At 36.6% G+C, this 14,765-nt stretch overlaps 1 protein-coding gene across 1 annotated transcript in view; it reads right to left on the bottom strand.

The window, feature by feature from the left end:
- The window catches only part of LOC122403301 (diacylglycerol lipase-alpha), a 239,797-nt gene that overhangs the window by 93,555 nt on the left and 131,477 nt on the right, over positions 1-14,765 (bottom strand). Inside the window, exon 5 of the mRNA XM_043406755.1 lies at positions 216-427. Within this exon, the coding sequence (XP_043262690.1) occupies positions 216-427 (212 nt within the window). The remainder of the gene's footprint in view (positions 1-215; positions 428-14,765) is intronic.

Below are 14,765 nucleotides of genomic sequence, written 5' to 3'. Positions count from 1 at the left end.
TTAAGATAGAAATGTATTAATTCGTGTGTAATGTACATAATGCACTATACGTGTATACGAACATATGTGACATAATTCACTACACGTGTCTTTAATGTGACAGGTACTGTAATACGTGTATATGAAATATATATGCATTGTTCTCAGTTCTGTTGATTAACTGCGCACAAACAAGGACAATGTGTTCGATTAGAATGATCGATGGCGTCACTTACAAATTCGAACGTAGAGAACATATTGCATGGGCGCTCTCGCGGCAGTGTCCAAGATGCTCCCTCTGGTCGCCAGGAAGCAGATGGAAAATTCCACTATCATGCAGGCCACGAAAATGGCCAAGTATCCCACCACGTATTCCCACAGAAGAAGGACGCACGTAACGCTGCGATCCCATTCGAGAATCCCCAGTAGAACGCCCAGCACTGTCACCCTGTAACAGAGACGATAAAAACTTGAAAAAGAACCGCTCCGCTTCTAGCCGTTTCTGTAAAAATCTCACGAGTACTCTGTCAGTTATCGATGCGTGAACAGAATATATTTAAAACGGGTAATTCTACGGTGCCTTTCGCTCGATTGTCCGTCGCCTTCCTTTTTTCCAGCGGTTCTCGTCCGATACCGTGCAGAGCATCGAATCGTTACACATAAAAATATGAGAAAATTTCTACCTCCCGCGTTGCAGGTTATAAAGGGCTCGTATATCAAGCAATATAAGTCCATCCATGGTTGACTTTGAGGTCTTAAACGGTCCTGAATCCACGTGACATTTACCTACTCCCCCTATACTCATTTCACACCAGGTCGTATTTCATCGTCACCTTGTAGTATAATATTTATAGCGCGTTTGCACGAATGGCCTGCAATTACGACAAAATCCATAATAAAACCGGATATTGTACGTTTATTTCTTAGCTTTCTCCCCGTCGATGATAACGTTTCGTTAACCTTCAAAGGGTTACTATCTTTTGGGGTCACGATCGACCCAACGTATTTCTGGATTATTCGTGACTCTGATTTCTTCGATTATTAACTTTTTCTTAATATATTAGGTCGTCCTATATGTTTGTGCCGAGATTTTGAAGACAACTCTCTACAAAGTTCATATTTCATTAATTCTATTAACCCCTTGCCAATAACGTCTCTGACTCGTTACAATTCTTGATGCCAAGTTTCACAATCATGGGGCTACTCACTGGTCATTAAGTCTTATACATTAAAATCAATATATTTTTACATTCACGAGATATTCGTAAAACAAATCTATTCTTATTCGTGACCATTCCCTGTACGAACAAAGGGTATAGCCGAATAAGGGGGTCAAATGTGCCCCCAAACCGAATGGAACGAGCCCGGGGTCATTCGATAGCAAAAAAAAAATAACCCATGTGTGCAAATTTTTAACTTGAAATCTCGACCGTGGGGGTAGTAATGGGGTGAAAACGAAAATCATGTTTTTGAATTATTTCTCTTGACCTATTGAGTAAAAAAATGTAAAAAAATTCAGAGACATTTCGGGTACCGGGGCACATACTTTGGGAGATTTTCAGATTTTTTGATTGAAGAACCAGGTAGTGAAAAATAAAAAACAGCAAAAAATGCCGAAAAATGCCGATTACGTATTGAAGGAGGCCCGGAACTACTTTTATACTTTTACAGTAAACAGGTATTACTATTACTATTACTCTCAATTTTTTTCAGATTTTTCATTTTGGTGCGCCGCAGTGAAAAAAAATAAAAACCGAGTTTTTCCTCATTTTCTGCGTATTAGAGTAACTTACACGTTGAATTTTTATGCGTCCTTCAATATATAAGTGTTTTGTAGACTGTTTAATGTTTCTACACTAAGCAGAATTACATAACAATTGAAACAAATAAAATAAAGCCAACCGTTGAGCGCAATATATCCTAGAAAATCAACGATATTTTCAACGGCGTCGATGGCGCAGTTGTTAGAGTGTCCGACTGCTGAACCGCTGCAAGTTTTTTTACCATAGGTTCGAGTCTCTCTTCTGGACTTAGGATTTTTTTTCCTTCATTATTTTTTTTTTCAAATTCTAACTATATAACAATGCTTTATATTTATTTATAAATGTTCTGAAAGCATTTTACAAATATTTTAACCTGAAATATGTATAAATATAGTTTTGGAGTGTTTTTTTGCGTTTTTATTTTTTTTGTCAACCACGATTATTGTTTAACATCTCTTACACTGAAATTAATGTGAAATGTTAGTTTTAAAATCTCTTACCTTTGACTATTGTGAATGGATCGGCGCAGAAGATTGTATATTGGCTTACTATTACTTCTTCTCGCCCTTCGATCAAGCAGATCTTTCCTTCTTTTTCTCTTTCTTTGATAAATATGAATGTTTGCTACGGCTTCAGTATCTAACGTAGACATGTAAGGGCCATTCCACGCCAAATCTATTAACCCACTCTCTGCCAATGATACTTTTTTCTAATAAACCCATTTTTAAGTACCAGTTTGATCGTTTCATGCTTATTTTTGAATGAAGTATCATTGCTCGATGGAAACCACGGGGAAAAATGATTAATTGTCCTACCTGCGTTACGAAGGAAATAAAGGTTCGTTGGGTGAGGGCCCAGACCGTTCAGGTCAATGGGTGATTGTCGCGTTCGGGTTTCACAATGTATTTTTTAATTACTCAGTTCATGCTACTGTATGCGATGGGATTTATACATAATTACTTGGCATGGTCCGTAGAGGTTGGTCCTGCAAGTGTTTCCATTATCTTTAAAACCAGCAGTAAGGAAAGGATAATAACCCTTACATATCTACGTTAGATACTAAAGCCGTAGCAAACATTCATATTTATCACAGAAAGAGAAAAAGAAGGAAAGATCTGCTTGATCGAAGGGCGAGAAGAAGTAATAGTAAGCCAATATACAATCTTCTGCTCCGATCCATTCACAATAGTCAAAGGTAAGAGATTTGAAAACTAACATTTCACATTAATTTCAGTGTAAGAGATGTTAAACAATAATCGTGGTTGACAAAAAAAATAAAAACGCAAAAAACACTCCAAGACTATATTTATACATATTTCAGGTTAAAATATTTGTAAAATGCTATCAGAACATTTATAAATAAATATAAAGCATTGTTATATAGTTAGAATTTGAAAAAAAAAATAATGAAGGAAAAAAAATCCTAAGTCCAGAAGAGAGACTCGAACCTATGGTAAAAAAACTTGCAGCGGTTCAGCAGTCGGACACTCTAACATCTGCGCCATCGACCCCGTTGAAAATATCGGTGATTTTCTAGGATATATTGCGCTCAACGGTTGGCTTTATTTTATTTGTTTCAATTGTTATGTAATTCTGCTTAGTGTAGAAACATTAAACAGTCTACAAAACACTTATATATTGAAGGATGCATAAAAATTCAACGTGTAAGTTACTCTAATACGCAGAAAATGAGGAAAAACTCGGTTTTTATTTTTTTTCACTGCGGCGCACCAAAATGAAAAATCTGAAAAAAATTGAGAGTAATAGTAATAGTAATACCTGTTTACTGTAAAAGTATAAAAGTAGTTCCGGGCCTCCTTCAATACGTAATCGGCATTTTTCGGCATTTTTTGCTGTTTTTTATTTTTCACTACCTGGTTCTTCAATCAAAAAATCTGAAAATCTCCCAAAGTATGTGCCCCGGTACCCGAAATGTCTCTGAATTTTTTTACATTTTTTTACTCAATAGGTCAAGAGAAATAATTCAAAAACATGATTTTCGTTTTCACCCCATTACTACCCCCACGGTCGAGATTTCAAGTTAAAAATTTGCACACATGGGTTATTTTTTTTTTTGCTATCGAATGACCCCGGGCTCGTTCCATTCGGTTTGGGGGCACATTTGACCCCCTTATTCGGCTATACCCTTTAAACAAAATTAAATTGTACGTCAAAGGGTTAATAAAAATATGATTTTGCAAAAAGAATTGCAGTGATGATTGAAAGATGGTCTTTAAAATATTTTTAACCGTAATATTGCAAATTGGTCTTCGAATTAAATTCGTACAATAATTAATAAAACATCGGAACGCTTAAAATTTCTTCGACTGATCATATTAATTCATGTCTAAGAAATGTTTAAATAACTTTACGTAAAGTGATTAAATTTTTCTCAATCTTCGAAACAGTATAAGAGTAAATAAAATGATAGGAAGATCTTTTTTCTTTATGTAAATAAAACATATTTACTCTCTTAACGTGATAAATGATGAATAGACTGCGGATGTTTATGCTTTTATGGGAAATTTTAATTCCCAAAGAACTATAGAATGGACTTTATTATGATTTGGGTGAGACCACTATTAATACGAATGTATTCATAGACTTATTATTACTTTAATAATACTTTAAGACTGCATAGAGTAACTTTTAGAAAATGAAAAAGGCATCTAACACCATCGAGTACAGCAAACGTTCTAGTCGTCGCGCGGGGAAGTCCCATTCGAATCGGTCTCATAGGTGGCGACACTGCATTCCTCAACAAAGTTCACATATAGAAATATAAGAAATACTTTATTATATTTAGGGGTCAAGACACCCCTCTACAAAACTTCCATTTCATTAATTCTATTATTAAAAATGTCACTTTGCACAAAGAACCGCAGTAATGATTGAAAGATGGTCTTTAAAATATTTTTAACCGTCTAAAGTAATATTGTAAATTGAACTTGGAATTAAATTCATACAATAATTAATAATAAATACATCATCGAAGCACTTAAAATTTCTTTGATTGATCATATTAATTCATGTTTAAGAAATGTTTAAATAATTTTACGTAAAAATTATTAAATTTTTCTCTGTAAAATTACATTTCTCAATGGTTCGTACGAAATATGAAACGAAACGGTTGGGTCTTCCGATTAAAATGTTCTGTGAGAGACGTCGATGCTCTTCGATGGCTCGAAGATGCAGTAAGCCTGGTTCAAATCGATATCGTCTGCAATATTTCGAGCTTTTCTTACGATAGGGGACCGAGGTGCGCTTCACAGAGTAATTGCGCCTTTTCTTGCACGCGAAGAAACTTCGCTGAGCTTCTCTCCCGTAAACAAGTCCTTTCGAAAGAGGCCACTTTTCCCATGCAAATGTGGGATCCAGAAACGAGCACGCTTGAAGCCTCGTTAACGTCGGCCTCGATCACGAAGTTCGCGCAATTCCCTTAAATCGTCTTCTCGCGGTCTCTTTCGAACAGCAATGGGAATAATTATTCGATAACCGTTTCTTACTTCATCGAATCATCACGTAACAACGTAATTACGCGATTGCCTCCGTTTGAAAGTAAAATACGGTTTTAATCGATTCGCCGATACGTCTCAGACGCTTTAAAATTCCAACTCCGTCGAATACTTTTTACTTATCGTGCAGAAACTTAGAATTGAACGTTCCAGTTTAACGGTACACGAAAAGTCTGAATAAAAAAGTTGGTGCCTTCGAATGCTAGTTTTGTCTACGAATAATACTGTTTTTATATTTTGTACATCATGGTATGCTTGGGAGAGATTTATTTCTATGGCACGTTTGTTCAAATGCGGTCAAACAACTAATCGCTATTCCAGATTTAACCAATTCGCTACCAAGCCTACATTATATGAAATTATTCCTATTGTCATTTCTGTTTTGATTATAACATATTTAAAATTTATAAAGACGATTGTTTTTCATTTTTTATGATTTCTATAAAACTTTTAGTCACTGGTGAGTGATAGGAAACAGTGTTGGGTAGATTTTATTCGCGAATATGAATACATAAAATGGACAAACAGTAGTTTACGAACGAATCTAAAGTTTGTATTTGTTTTTCGCGAGTATTTATTTAATTATTTAAAAAATGTAATCCACCTAGCCTCTCCCTTAATCCGTGTCTGATCTACTTCGAAGCACTGCCCCCCTTTTTTCCGATTCCACGGATATCGGTTGTTCCGTGCATCATCCCATCGATCGCGACATAATTAATCGGGATTATGTTCCTACGAGTCTTCGAAATATTTCCGGTACCTCTCATTGATTTCTGGTACGCCATTGTTCCCGCGGGGACACGTCGGGATTACAGCTCGAAATCGAACGGACTTCTCGATGTTTTTTATTTGCCCTATTCCTGTTTCTTTTCGATTCGCAGACGATTATTAGTGGACGAGCAGTAAAATGTCTCGACGTCCCGATTTTATTTCTATCGAAACTTCTATCGAGCGAAAACACTTTAACATCAGAACTACCGAAATGGTAAAAATGACCCATTCCTAATTTCCAATAAAAATTACCAAATATTTACCCGACTGTATTACTAAAAAAACCGTAATTTTCCAAGAGAGAATGAATAAACATTTATTTCCATTGCATTATACAGGGCAGGGCTCGGCCATGCCTGGGAAAAATTTTAATGAGAGATTCTGGAGGCCAAAATAAGACGAAAATCAAGAATATCAATTTGTTGTTTGAGGTTTCGTTAAAAAATTATTAAAAAATTTCCAATCATTCACGGAAAAATTATTTTCAGTTGCGGGGGTTAATTGCAATCATTTTTGGTCATTACACATACTCCCGAAATCCTATGCTCTTTCGAGAAAAAAATTCCTAACCGCGAATCTAACGTGACGTCAGAAATGCACCCCTGAAATTTCATGCGAATCTTTAAAATGTCATAACTTCTGAACGGATTGGGAGATTTTGATGTTTCAAACGGCAAACAACGCGTATTTTGGTGGAGAATATGTAGGAATTCTAAAAATAATCGAAAAGTTGATCCTTGACTCCGCAAAATGAGAAAACCCCATAAAAGTGGTTCAATTTTCAAACAGCCATAACTCCTACAATAGTGAATATATTTCAATGAAACTTTTTTATGAAATAAAGCTCATGGGTGCCTACAAACAAGTATTAGCCAACTTTTCTGTAGGGCGTTAAACAAATTTATGAAAAATAAAAACGAATTTTTAAGAAAAATCGACAGGGTGCCTAAATTTTTCGGCGAAAAAAAATTTTCTACTGCGGGAATGAATTACAATCATTTTTGGTCAATAGACATATCCCCGAAATCCTACGCATTTTCAACAAAAAAATTCATTATAGAAAATATAATGTCTGAACATAACTGTCTGTTACCCTGAAAATTGAAAAGTTTTCAAATCATTCTAGAAAAATTATTTGCGGTTGCAGGGGACAATTACAATCATTTTTGGTGAATAGGCAACCCCCCGAAATCCTACGCACTTTCGAGAAAAAAATTCGAGTAGATGCTGAAATTTTTCGGCTAAATAAAAAATTTCAAATCGTTCTGGAAAAAGTATTTTCGTTTTCAGGGATCAATTACAATCGTTTTTAGTGAATAGACATAACCCCGAAATCCTAAGTACTTTCGAGAAAAAAATTCTTCACCAAAAATATACTGTGTGGCCGGAAATGTTTCTATAACTTTTTAACGAAGCCTCAATCAACAAATTAGTATCCTTGATTTTCGTCTTATTTTGGCCTCTAGGATCTGCCATTAACATTTTTCCCAAGGGGTTTTAGTATAAATAAATACACCATAAGTTCCCTGCGGATCTTTAAGAAAATTCATATTTTTATTAATAAAATTATCGAAATGAGTGCTTTGTGGAGAGTTGTCTCAACCCCTAAATACTATAATAATAATTTCTTATATTTTTGATTATTAAGTGCACTCTGTAGATTCTTGAGAATTAAAATTTTCTATAAATACATAAACATCCGCAGTCTAACCATAAGTGTCGGTAGTTCTAGTGTTAATACATATTTTCTACGAATATGCGACAACACGGAGTTTCAGTTTCAAGGAGTCAATGGCGACGCGTAGACAAACGCCCACGAATTATTAACGCTGGACAATCGATGACCGCGGTCGGAATATCCGGGCTCGAGAGGTGTTCGATTTCAAGAAAGAACGGGCATACTCGTTAATAATAAATCATTCGAACCGTATTCACCATGCGCCACTGAATTTCACAGTCGCGTAAATCAACTATGACTTACATCTTCTTCCTTCTTAAAGTATACATATACAGTGTAGGACGTAGGTACTATCGGTCGCAAAAGTCTTCGCGTCTCATAAAAAGGGCCATTTTGATTAAAATAAATAATATTTTTGTGTAACAGAAATATTTTAACAAATTAAGAAAAAGCGAATTATGCATCTATGAGCATATTACACAAAGTTATTATTATAACTACTACAGAAATTGTTTATATTTAGAACATTTTGCTTACCCACATACATAAACAGAACAAAATTACACAGAAAATATATAACTAATGAAAATGTGTTTTAAATATAGGACGTTCCAAAAAAGTAGTAGCGAATTTTGCAGGTATAATATTCGTTAAAACTGACAAGGAAATTTTTATAAACGTATACCACTGCTGTAATAAAGACTGTAATTTTGTCGAGGATGATGTCACTGAAATAGATAGTTAAAACATCGACATCGTGGAGGCAAATTAATTATTGTTCCAGTGTTACTTTACTAACAGAAGGAAACATAGTGGATCGTTACAGGCAGCTAGGTTATGTGCACTGTCGTCGATTGATAATTTATTGCAGTTAGCACCACGACGCCTGGGTGATATCTGTCGAGGTTACGAACGATGAATAGAAATTCTTTTAAACGCTGCGTATTCTTTGCGAATTGGGGCAGAATTTTCGCATCGAAGCGAGAGAAAACTAAAAGGTCGACTAAGAGTGGGACCAAAGGAAATTATCAACGCTTCAACGCGAATTGAATGTACCACTTACGTTCTCCTGTTTACTTTTGCGTGTGCTCCATGCCCCGAAGGTTTGCCACCTGCTTTGTCGTAACGCTTGTACAAGGAACGAAGAATCCAGTGGAAGCGCGCGTTCATATCACGAAATCTCTTCAAAGGGGCCGCAAGAAACGAGGTGAAACGTGCCAGGCAACTGTGAATGGAGTTACACGGCTGTGCTTTAATAATGCAACGTGTGCATCGTGTTCTATGGATAAAGGTCTCAAGGGATATGACCGATCGTCGTGCTTCAGCGTTTGTTAGCCACTTCAGAATACGATCTCGACAGCCTCGTATCGTCGCACTCCGCGATGCAGACATGCCCGAGCGAAACATGGACGTGTTACGAAGTCGAATGTTACTTTATGCCAAACTATTATTAAATCGGTAACAGCTTGACGATACCACCAGCGCTTTCATCAAATGAACTCTGTCATGAGTAGACGTTTGGACTTCCAAACAGTGTTACTGTCGAACAGTTTAGGACATTCTTTATTCTTTATTCCTTTCAAATATTAAGGAATTTGCAACTTTACCATCTTACTGCCTTACTCGACAATAGGAAATTGACGTATACTAAAGCCATTGATTAGTTTTCAAGGGAGATTTTGGGCCCAGATACCTGCACCTTTGACATTGCGGCCAGCTACCCCCGTACGCACCCACAATGGGTGAAACTTAAAGTTTCAGAAGAACTGACCCATACGGAATCAAAACATCTCCCATAATTGAATTTTTGTATTTAAACAACGACCAAACAGGACGAGCTCAAAATACAAGATTTAAAGGATTAGATTTTCAAGAACTTGCACGAATTGAACCGTTTATATATCAGACCTAAACATTTTCTGTTAACACGTTTTATTTTTATACAGGGTGTTCGGCCACCTCTGGGAAAAATTTGAATGGGAGATTCTAGATACCAAAATAGAACGAAAATCAAGAATATCAATTTCTCGATTGAGGCTTCGTTAAAAAGTTATTGAAACATTAAATTGAAAAATATCAAATCGTTCTGCAAAAATTATTTTCCGTTGCGGGGGTCAATTACAATCATTTTTGGTGATTAGACATACCACCGAAATCCTACGCACTTTCGAGAAAAAAATTCATTACGGGCGGGACTTTAAACGTTAATAACTTTTTAACGAAGCCTCCATCAATAAATTCGTATTCTTGATTTTCGTCCTATTTTGGTCTCTAGAATCTCCCATTCAAATTTTTCCCAGGGATGGCCGAACACCCTGTATACATATATAAATATTTAAAGGGTATAGCCGAATAAGGGGGTCAAATGTGCCCCCAAACCGAATGGAACGAGCCACGGGTCATTCGATAGCAAAAAAAAATAACCCCTGTGTGCAAATTTTTAACTTGAAATCTCGACCGTGGGGGTAGTAATGGGGTGAAAACGAAAATCATGTTTTTGAATTATTTCTCTTGACCTATTGAGTAAAAAAATGTAAAAAAATTCAGAGACATTTCGGGTACCGGGGCACATACTTTGGGAGATTTTCAGATTTTTTGATTGAAGAACCAGGTAGTGAAAAATAAAAAACAGCAAAAAATGCCGAAAAATGCCGATTACGTATTGAAGGAGGCCCGGAACTACTTTTATACTTTTACAGTAAACAGGTATTACTATTACTATTATTCTCAATTTTTTTCAGATTTTTCATTTTGGTGCGCCGCAGTGAAAAAAAATAAAAACCGAGTTTTTCCTCATTTTCTGCGTATTAGAGTAACTTACACGTTGAATTTTTATGCATCCTTCAATATATAAGTGTTTTGTAGACTGTTTAATGTTTCTACACTAAGCAGAATTACATGACAATTGAAACAAATAAAATAAAGCCAACCATTGGGTGTATATATCCTAAAAAATCAACGATATTTTCAACGGCGTCGATGGCGCAGCGTTAGAGTGTCCGACTGCTGAACCGCTGGAAGTTTTTTACCGTAGGTTCGAGTCTCTCTTCTGGACTTAGTATTTTTTTTTCAAATTCTAACTATATAACAATGCTTTATATTTATTTATAAATGTTCTGATAGCATTTTACAAATATTTTAACCTGAAATATGTATAAATATAGTTTTGGAGTGTTTTTTGCGTTTTTATTTTTTTTGTCAACCACGATTATTGTTTAACATCTCTTACACTGAAATTAATGTGAAATGTTAGTTTTCAAATCTCTTACCTTTGACTATTGTGAATGGATCGGAGCAGAAGATTGTACATTGGCTTACTATTACTTCTTCTCGCCCTTCGATCAAGCAGATCTTTCCTTCTTTTTTTCTTTCTTTGATAAATATGAATGTTTGCTACGGCTTCAGTATCTAACGTAGACATGTAAGGGCCATTCCACGCCAAATCTATTAACCCACTCTCTGCCAATGATACTTTTTTCTAATAAACCCATTTTTAAGTACCAGTTTGATCGTTTCATGCTTATTTTTGAATGAAGTATCATTGCTCGATGGAAACCACGGGGAAAAATGATTAATTGTCCTACCTGCGTTACGAAGGAAATAAAGGTTCGTTGGGTGAGGGCCCAGACCGTTCAGGTCAATGGGTGATTGTCGCATTCGGGTTTCACAATGTATTTTTTAATTACTCAGTTCAAGCTACTGTATGCGATGGGATTTATACATAATTACTTGGCATGGTCCGTAGAGGTTGGTCCTACAAGTGTTTTCATTATCTTTAAAACCAGCAGTAAGGAAAGGATAATAACCCTTACATGTCTACGTTAGATACTAAAGCCGCAGCAAACATTCATATTTATCAAAGAAAGAGAACGAGAAGGAAAGATCTGCTTGATCGAAGGGCGAGAAGAAGTAATAGTAAGCCAATGTACAATCTTCTGCTCCGATCCATTCACAATAGTCAAAGGTAAGAGATTTGAAAACTAACATTTCACATTAATTTCAGTGTAAGAGATGTTAAACAATAATCGTGGTTAACAAAAAAAATAAAAACGCAAAAAACACTCCAAGACTATATTTATACATATTTCAGGTTAAAATATTTGTAAAATGCTATCAGAACATTTATAAATAAATATAAAGCATTGTTATATAGTTAGAATTTGAAAAAAAAAATAATGAAGAAAAAAAAATACTAAGTCCAGAAGAGAGACTCGAACCTACGGTAAAAAACTTCCAGCGGTTCAGCAGTCGGACACTCTAACGCTGCGCCATCGACGCCGTTGAAAATATCGTTGATTTTTTAGGATATATACACCCAATGGTTGGCTTTATTTTATTTGTTTCAATTGTCATGTAATTCTGCTTAGTGTAGAAACATTAAACAGTCTACAAAACACTTATATATTGAAGGATGCATAAAAATTCAACGTGTAAGTTACTCTAATACGCAGAAAACGAGGAAAAACTCGGTTTTTATTTTTTTTCACTGCGGCGCACCAAAATGAAAAATCTGAAAAAAATTGAGAATAATAGTAATAGTAATACCTGTTTACTGTAAAAGTATAAAAGTAGTTCCGGGCCTCCTTCAATACGTAATCGGCATTTTTCGGCATTTTTTGCTGTTTTTTATTTTTCACTACCTGGTTCTTGAATCAAAAAATCTGAAAATCTCCCAAAGTATGTGCCCCGGTACCCGAAATGTCTCTGAATTTTTTTACATTTTTTTACTCAATGGGTCAAGAGAAATAATTCAAAAACATGATTTTCGTTTTCACCCCATTACTACCCCCACGGTCGAGATTTCAAGTTAAAAATTTGCACACAGGGGTTATTTTTTTTTTGCTATCGAATGACCCGTGGCTCGTTCCATTCGGTTTGGGGGCACATTTGACCCCCTTATTCGGCTATACCCTTTAAACCAATTTTGTTTATCTATCTACCGAAATATTATTGATGCAGTGCTACGAAATTCTTTTACTTAATTATATTTCAAGATAAACATAATTATATTATATTATATAATATTATTATGTAATATAATTATTTTTATATTTATACTGAAAATGTTGCTGTTAATTTTGTTAGACGATGCGATGTATGCAATAATTACTACGAAACACAGTCACGAAGTATGAAACATAAAAACATTAACAACAAGGCTATTTACGTAATTTCGGATTCGAGGGGGGTCAAACAAACCTGAAATTATGATAGGGATGCCATTTTGTCGTCACAATTACTAAACGGCGGGACAACCGTCTCCAACGGACCGGTTCGCTGACAGCGAAGCTAAAACTTCGTTGAACCGAGCAAGTCCCGCTGCACGTTTCGAATCTCCCAATTAGTGTCAGAGAGTTACGGGTCAATTTAGTACGGCGCACTCGAGTGCTCGCTAACAAGAAGAACGTTCGTCAAACAGAATTTCATAGTCTGCCGTGACTTCGTGCCACGGGACGTGCAGTTCTCTCCCGTACCCCTCGGTCGAGGTTTCGCTTTCGATTTCGTCGTTTTCGAATCGATCTCAAGTGACTTGGAACGTATAGCTCAAGGCCACGCGCAGTGAAAAAGAGCAAGGGCCATTGTGGCGGAGATAAGGGAACAAGCCCTGACGAAGAAATGCGGGTAAAACAAAGACGGAACGAGGAAGAAGGAACGCTGCGCGTGGTTAGGGGAGGATTTGGAGGGGTTGCGCCTTGGTACTTCAGGCCGAATAAGCAGCGTTCGAATCAAAAGGCTTGCGCAACTTTTATGCTATACGTGCGACGATAAATACGGTTGCAAGAACAACGGGCCGTTTTTACTTCGTTATATAGAGTTTTCCAATAAGAGCGATAGAAGTTTTGATTGTTATCGCCGCCACGATTGTTATCCGCTTGTTCGAGTGACATTTGCATTCGACAGTCTTTTGCAAGTTATCGTGGATAAACGGTTGTTCGACGCGTTGAAATTATTAAAATTTATTGTAAAAATTCTTGTTTAACTTTGCGTGTACTTCGATCAACAGAACTCGCAATCGTTTAGTGGAAAAATTAAGGGGGTAGTCTCATGTGCACGTTGTAAAATATACTTTAAATCTATCACGTTTTTGTTTATGTTACAAGAGCAAATGTTTTGTTTAAAATACAATTTATTTCGAATGGCTGGTCCTCAATAGAAACAAAACAAACGGGAATATGGTTGGTGGCTTTTGTATAAGGACCGCGTTTTCTTACTCGAAGAGCTCAGTTTTTCTAAAACTCTCGACAGAACGTTACTTTGACACTCGAGGCAAGATCGGGCTATAATCCCCATCAAGCAACGTATCTACCTTAGCGGTTTTATTAGTGAGTGTCCATTAGACTAATTGAGAAGTAGCTCCCGCAAACGCGCCGCGTAAAAGCCGACATAGAACTTTCGCCGTCAAGGCAATCTAGCAATAGTACTAGTTCTGTTAATTGGCCATTGTACTTGAACATCGACTAGAATATATTCAAGTAGTTATCCTCACTTGCATTATTCACTTAATACAACCCTGAACCCTATTAACAGTAAGACTAGGGGTATCTCACGAACCCGGTACACCTTCACCGCTCAAGGTGTACCATCACGACAGGGCAAGATCCTAAAACATCCTAAAAACCTACGTGGCTTCCAGGGTATAAAGCCCCTGGTTCGTCCACTCCTTCTAGCGGCTCCCAGGGTATAGAGCCCCTGGTTCGTCCGTGAAACCATACATTTTCCTTATAAATCTAACCCCGTGGCTCCCAGGGTATAGAGCCCTTGATTCGACTGGAACTCCTTTCTCTTTCCTAACCATACTTAAAACCACCGGTCGAGTACTGTCCTCGACCGAACATAGGATCTCGCGCTCGTAACATCATAATAAAGTTTTATTCTGTTTTTCGTTATCTATGGCTACACTTTCGATCACTGTGCATCTCCTATTGCTGTCCTATTAACAATAAATCCTGTACATCAGCGTGTCTTGAGCAAACGCGTTTTGAGGGTCTCGACGCAGTGAAAATGTGACGTCTGAACTTTGACCCGGACAGCATTCGCGGTGAATGGTGCAAAGTAGAT

Source organism: Colletes gigas, unplaced genomic scaffold (genome assembly GCF_013123115.1).
Source record: "Colletes gigas isolate AHSC1104 unplaced genomic scaffold, ASM1312311v1 Colletes_gigas_Sc00048, whole genome shotgun sequence".
In the NCBI taxonomy this organism is placed as follows: domain Eukaryota; kingdom Metazoa; phylum Arthropoda; class Insecta; order Hymenoptera; family Colletidae; genus Colletes; species Colletes gigas.
Note: the sequence above shows the minus strand (reverse complement) of the source record. Positions and strands in the feature narration are given on the sequence as shown.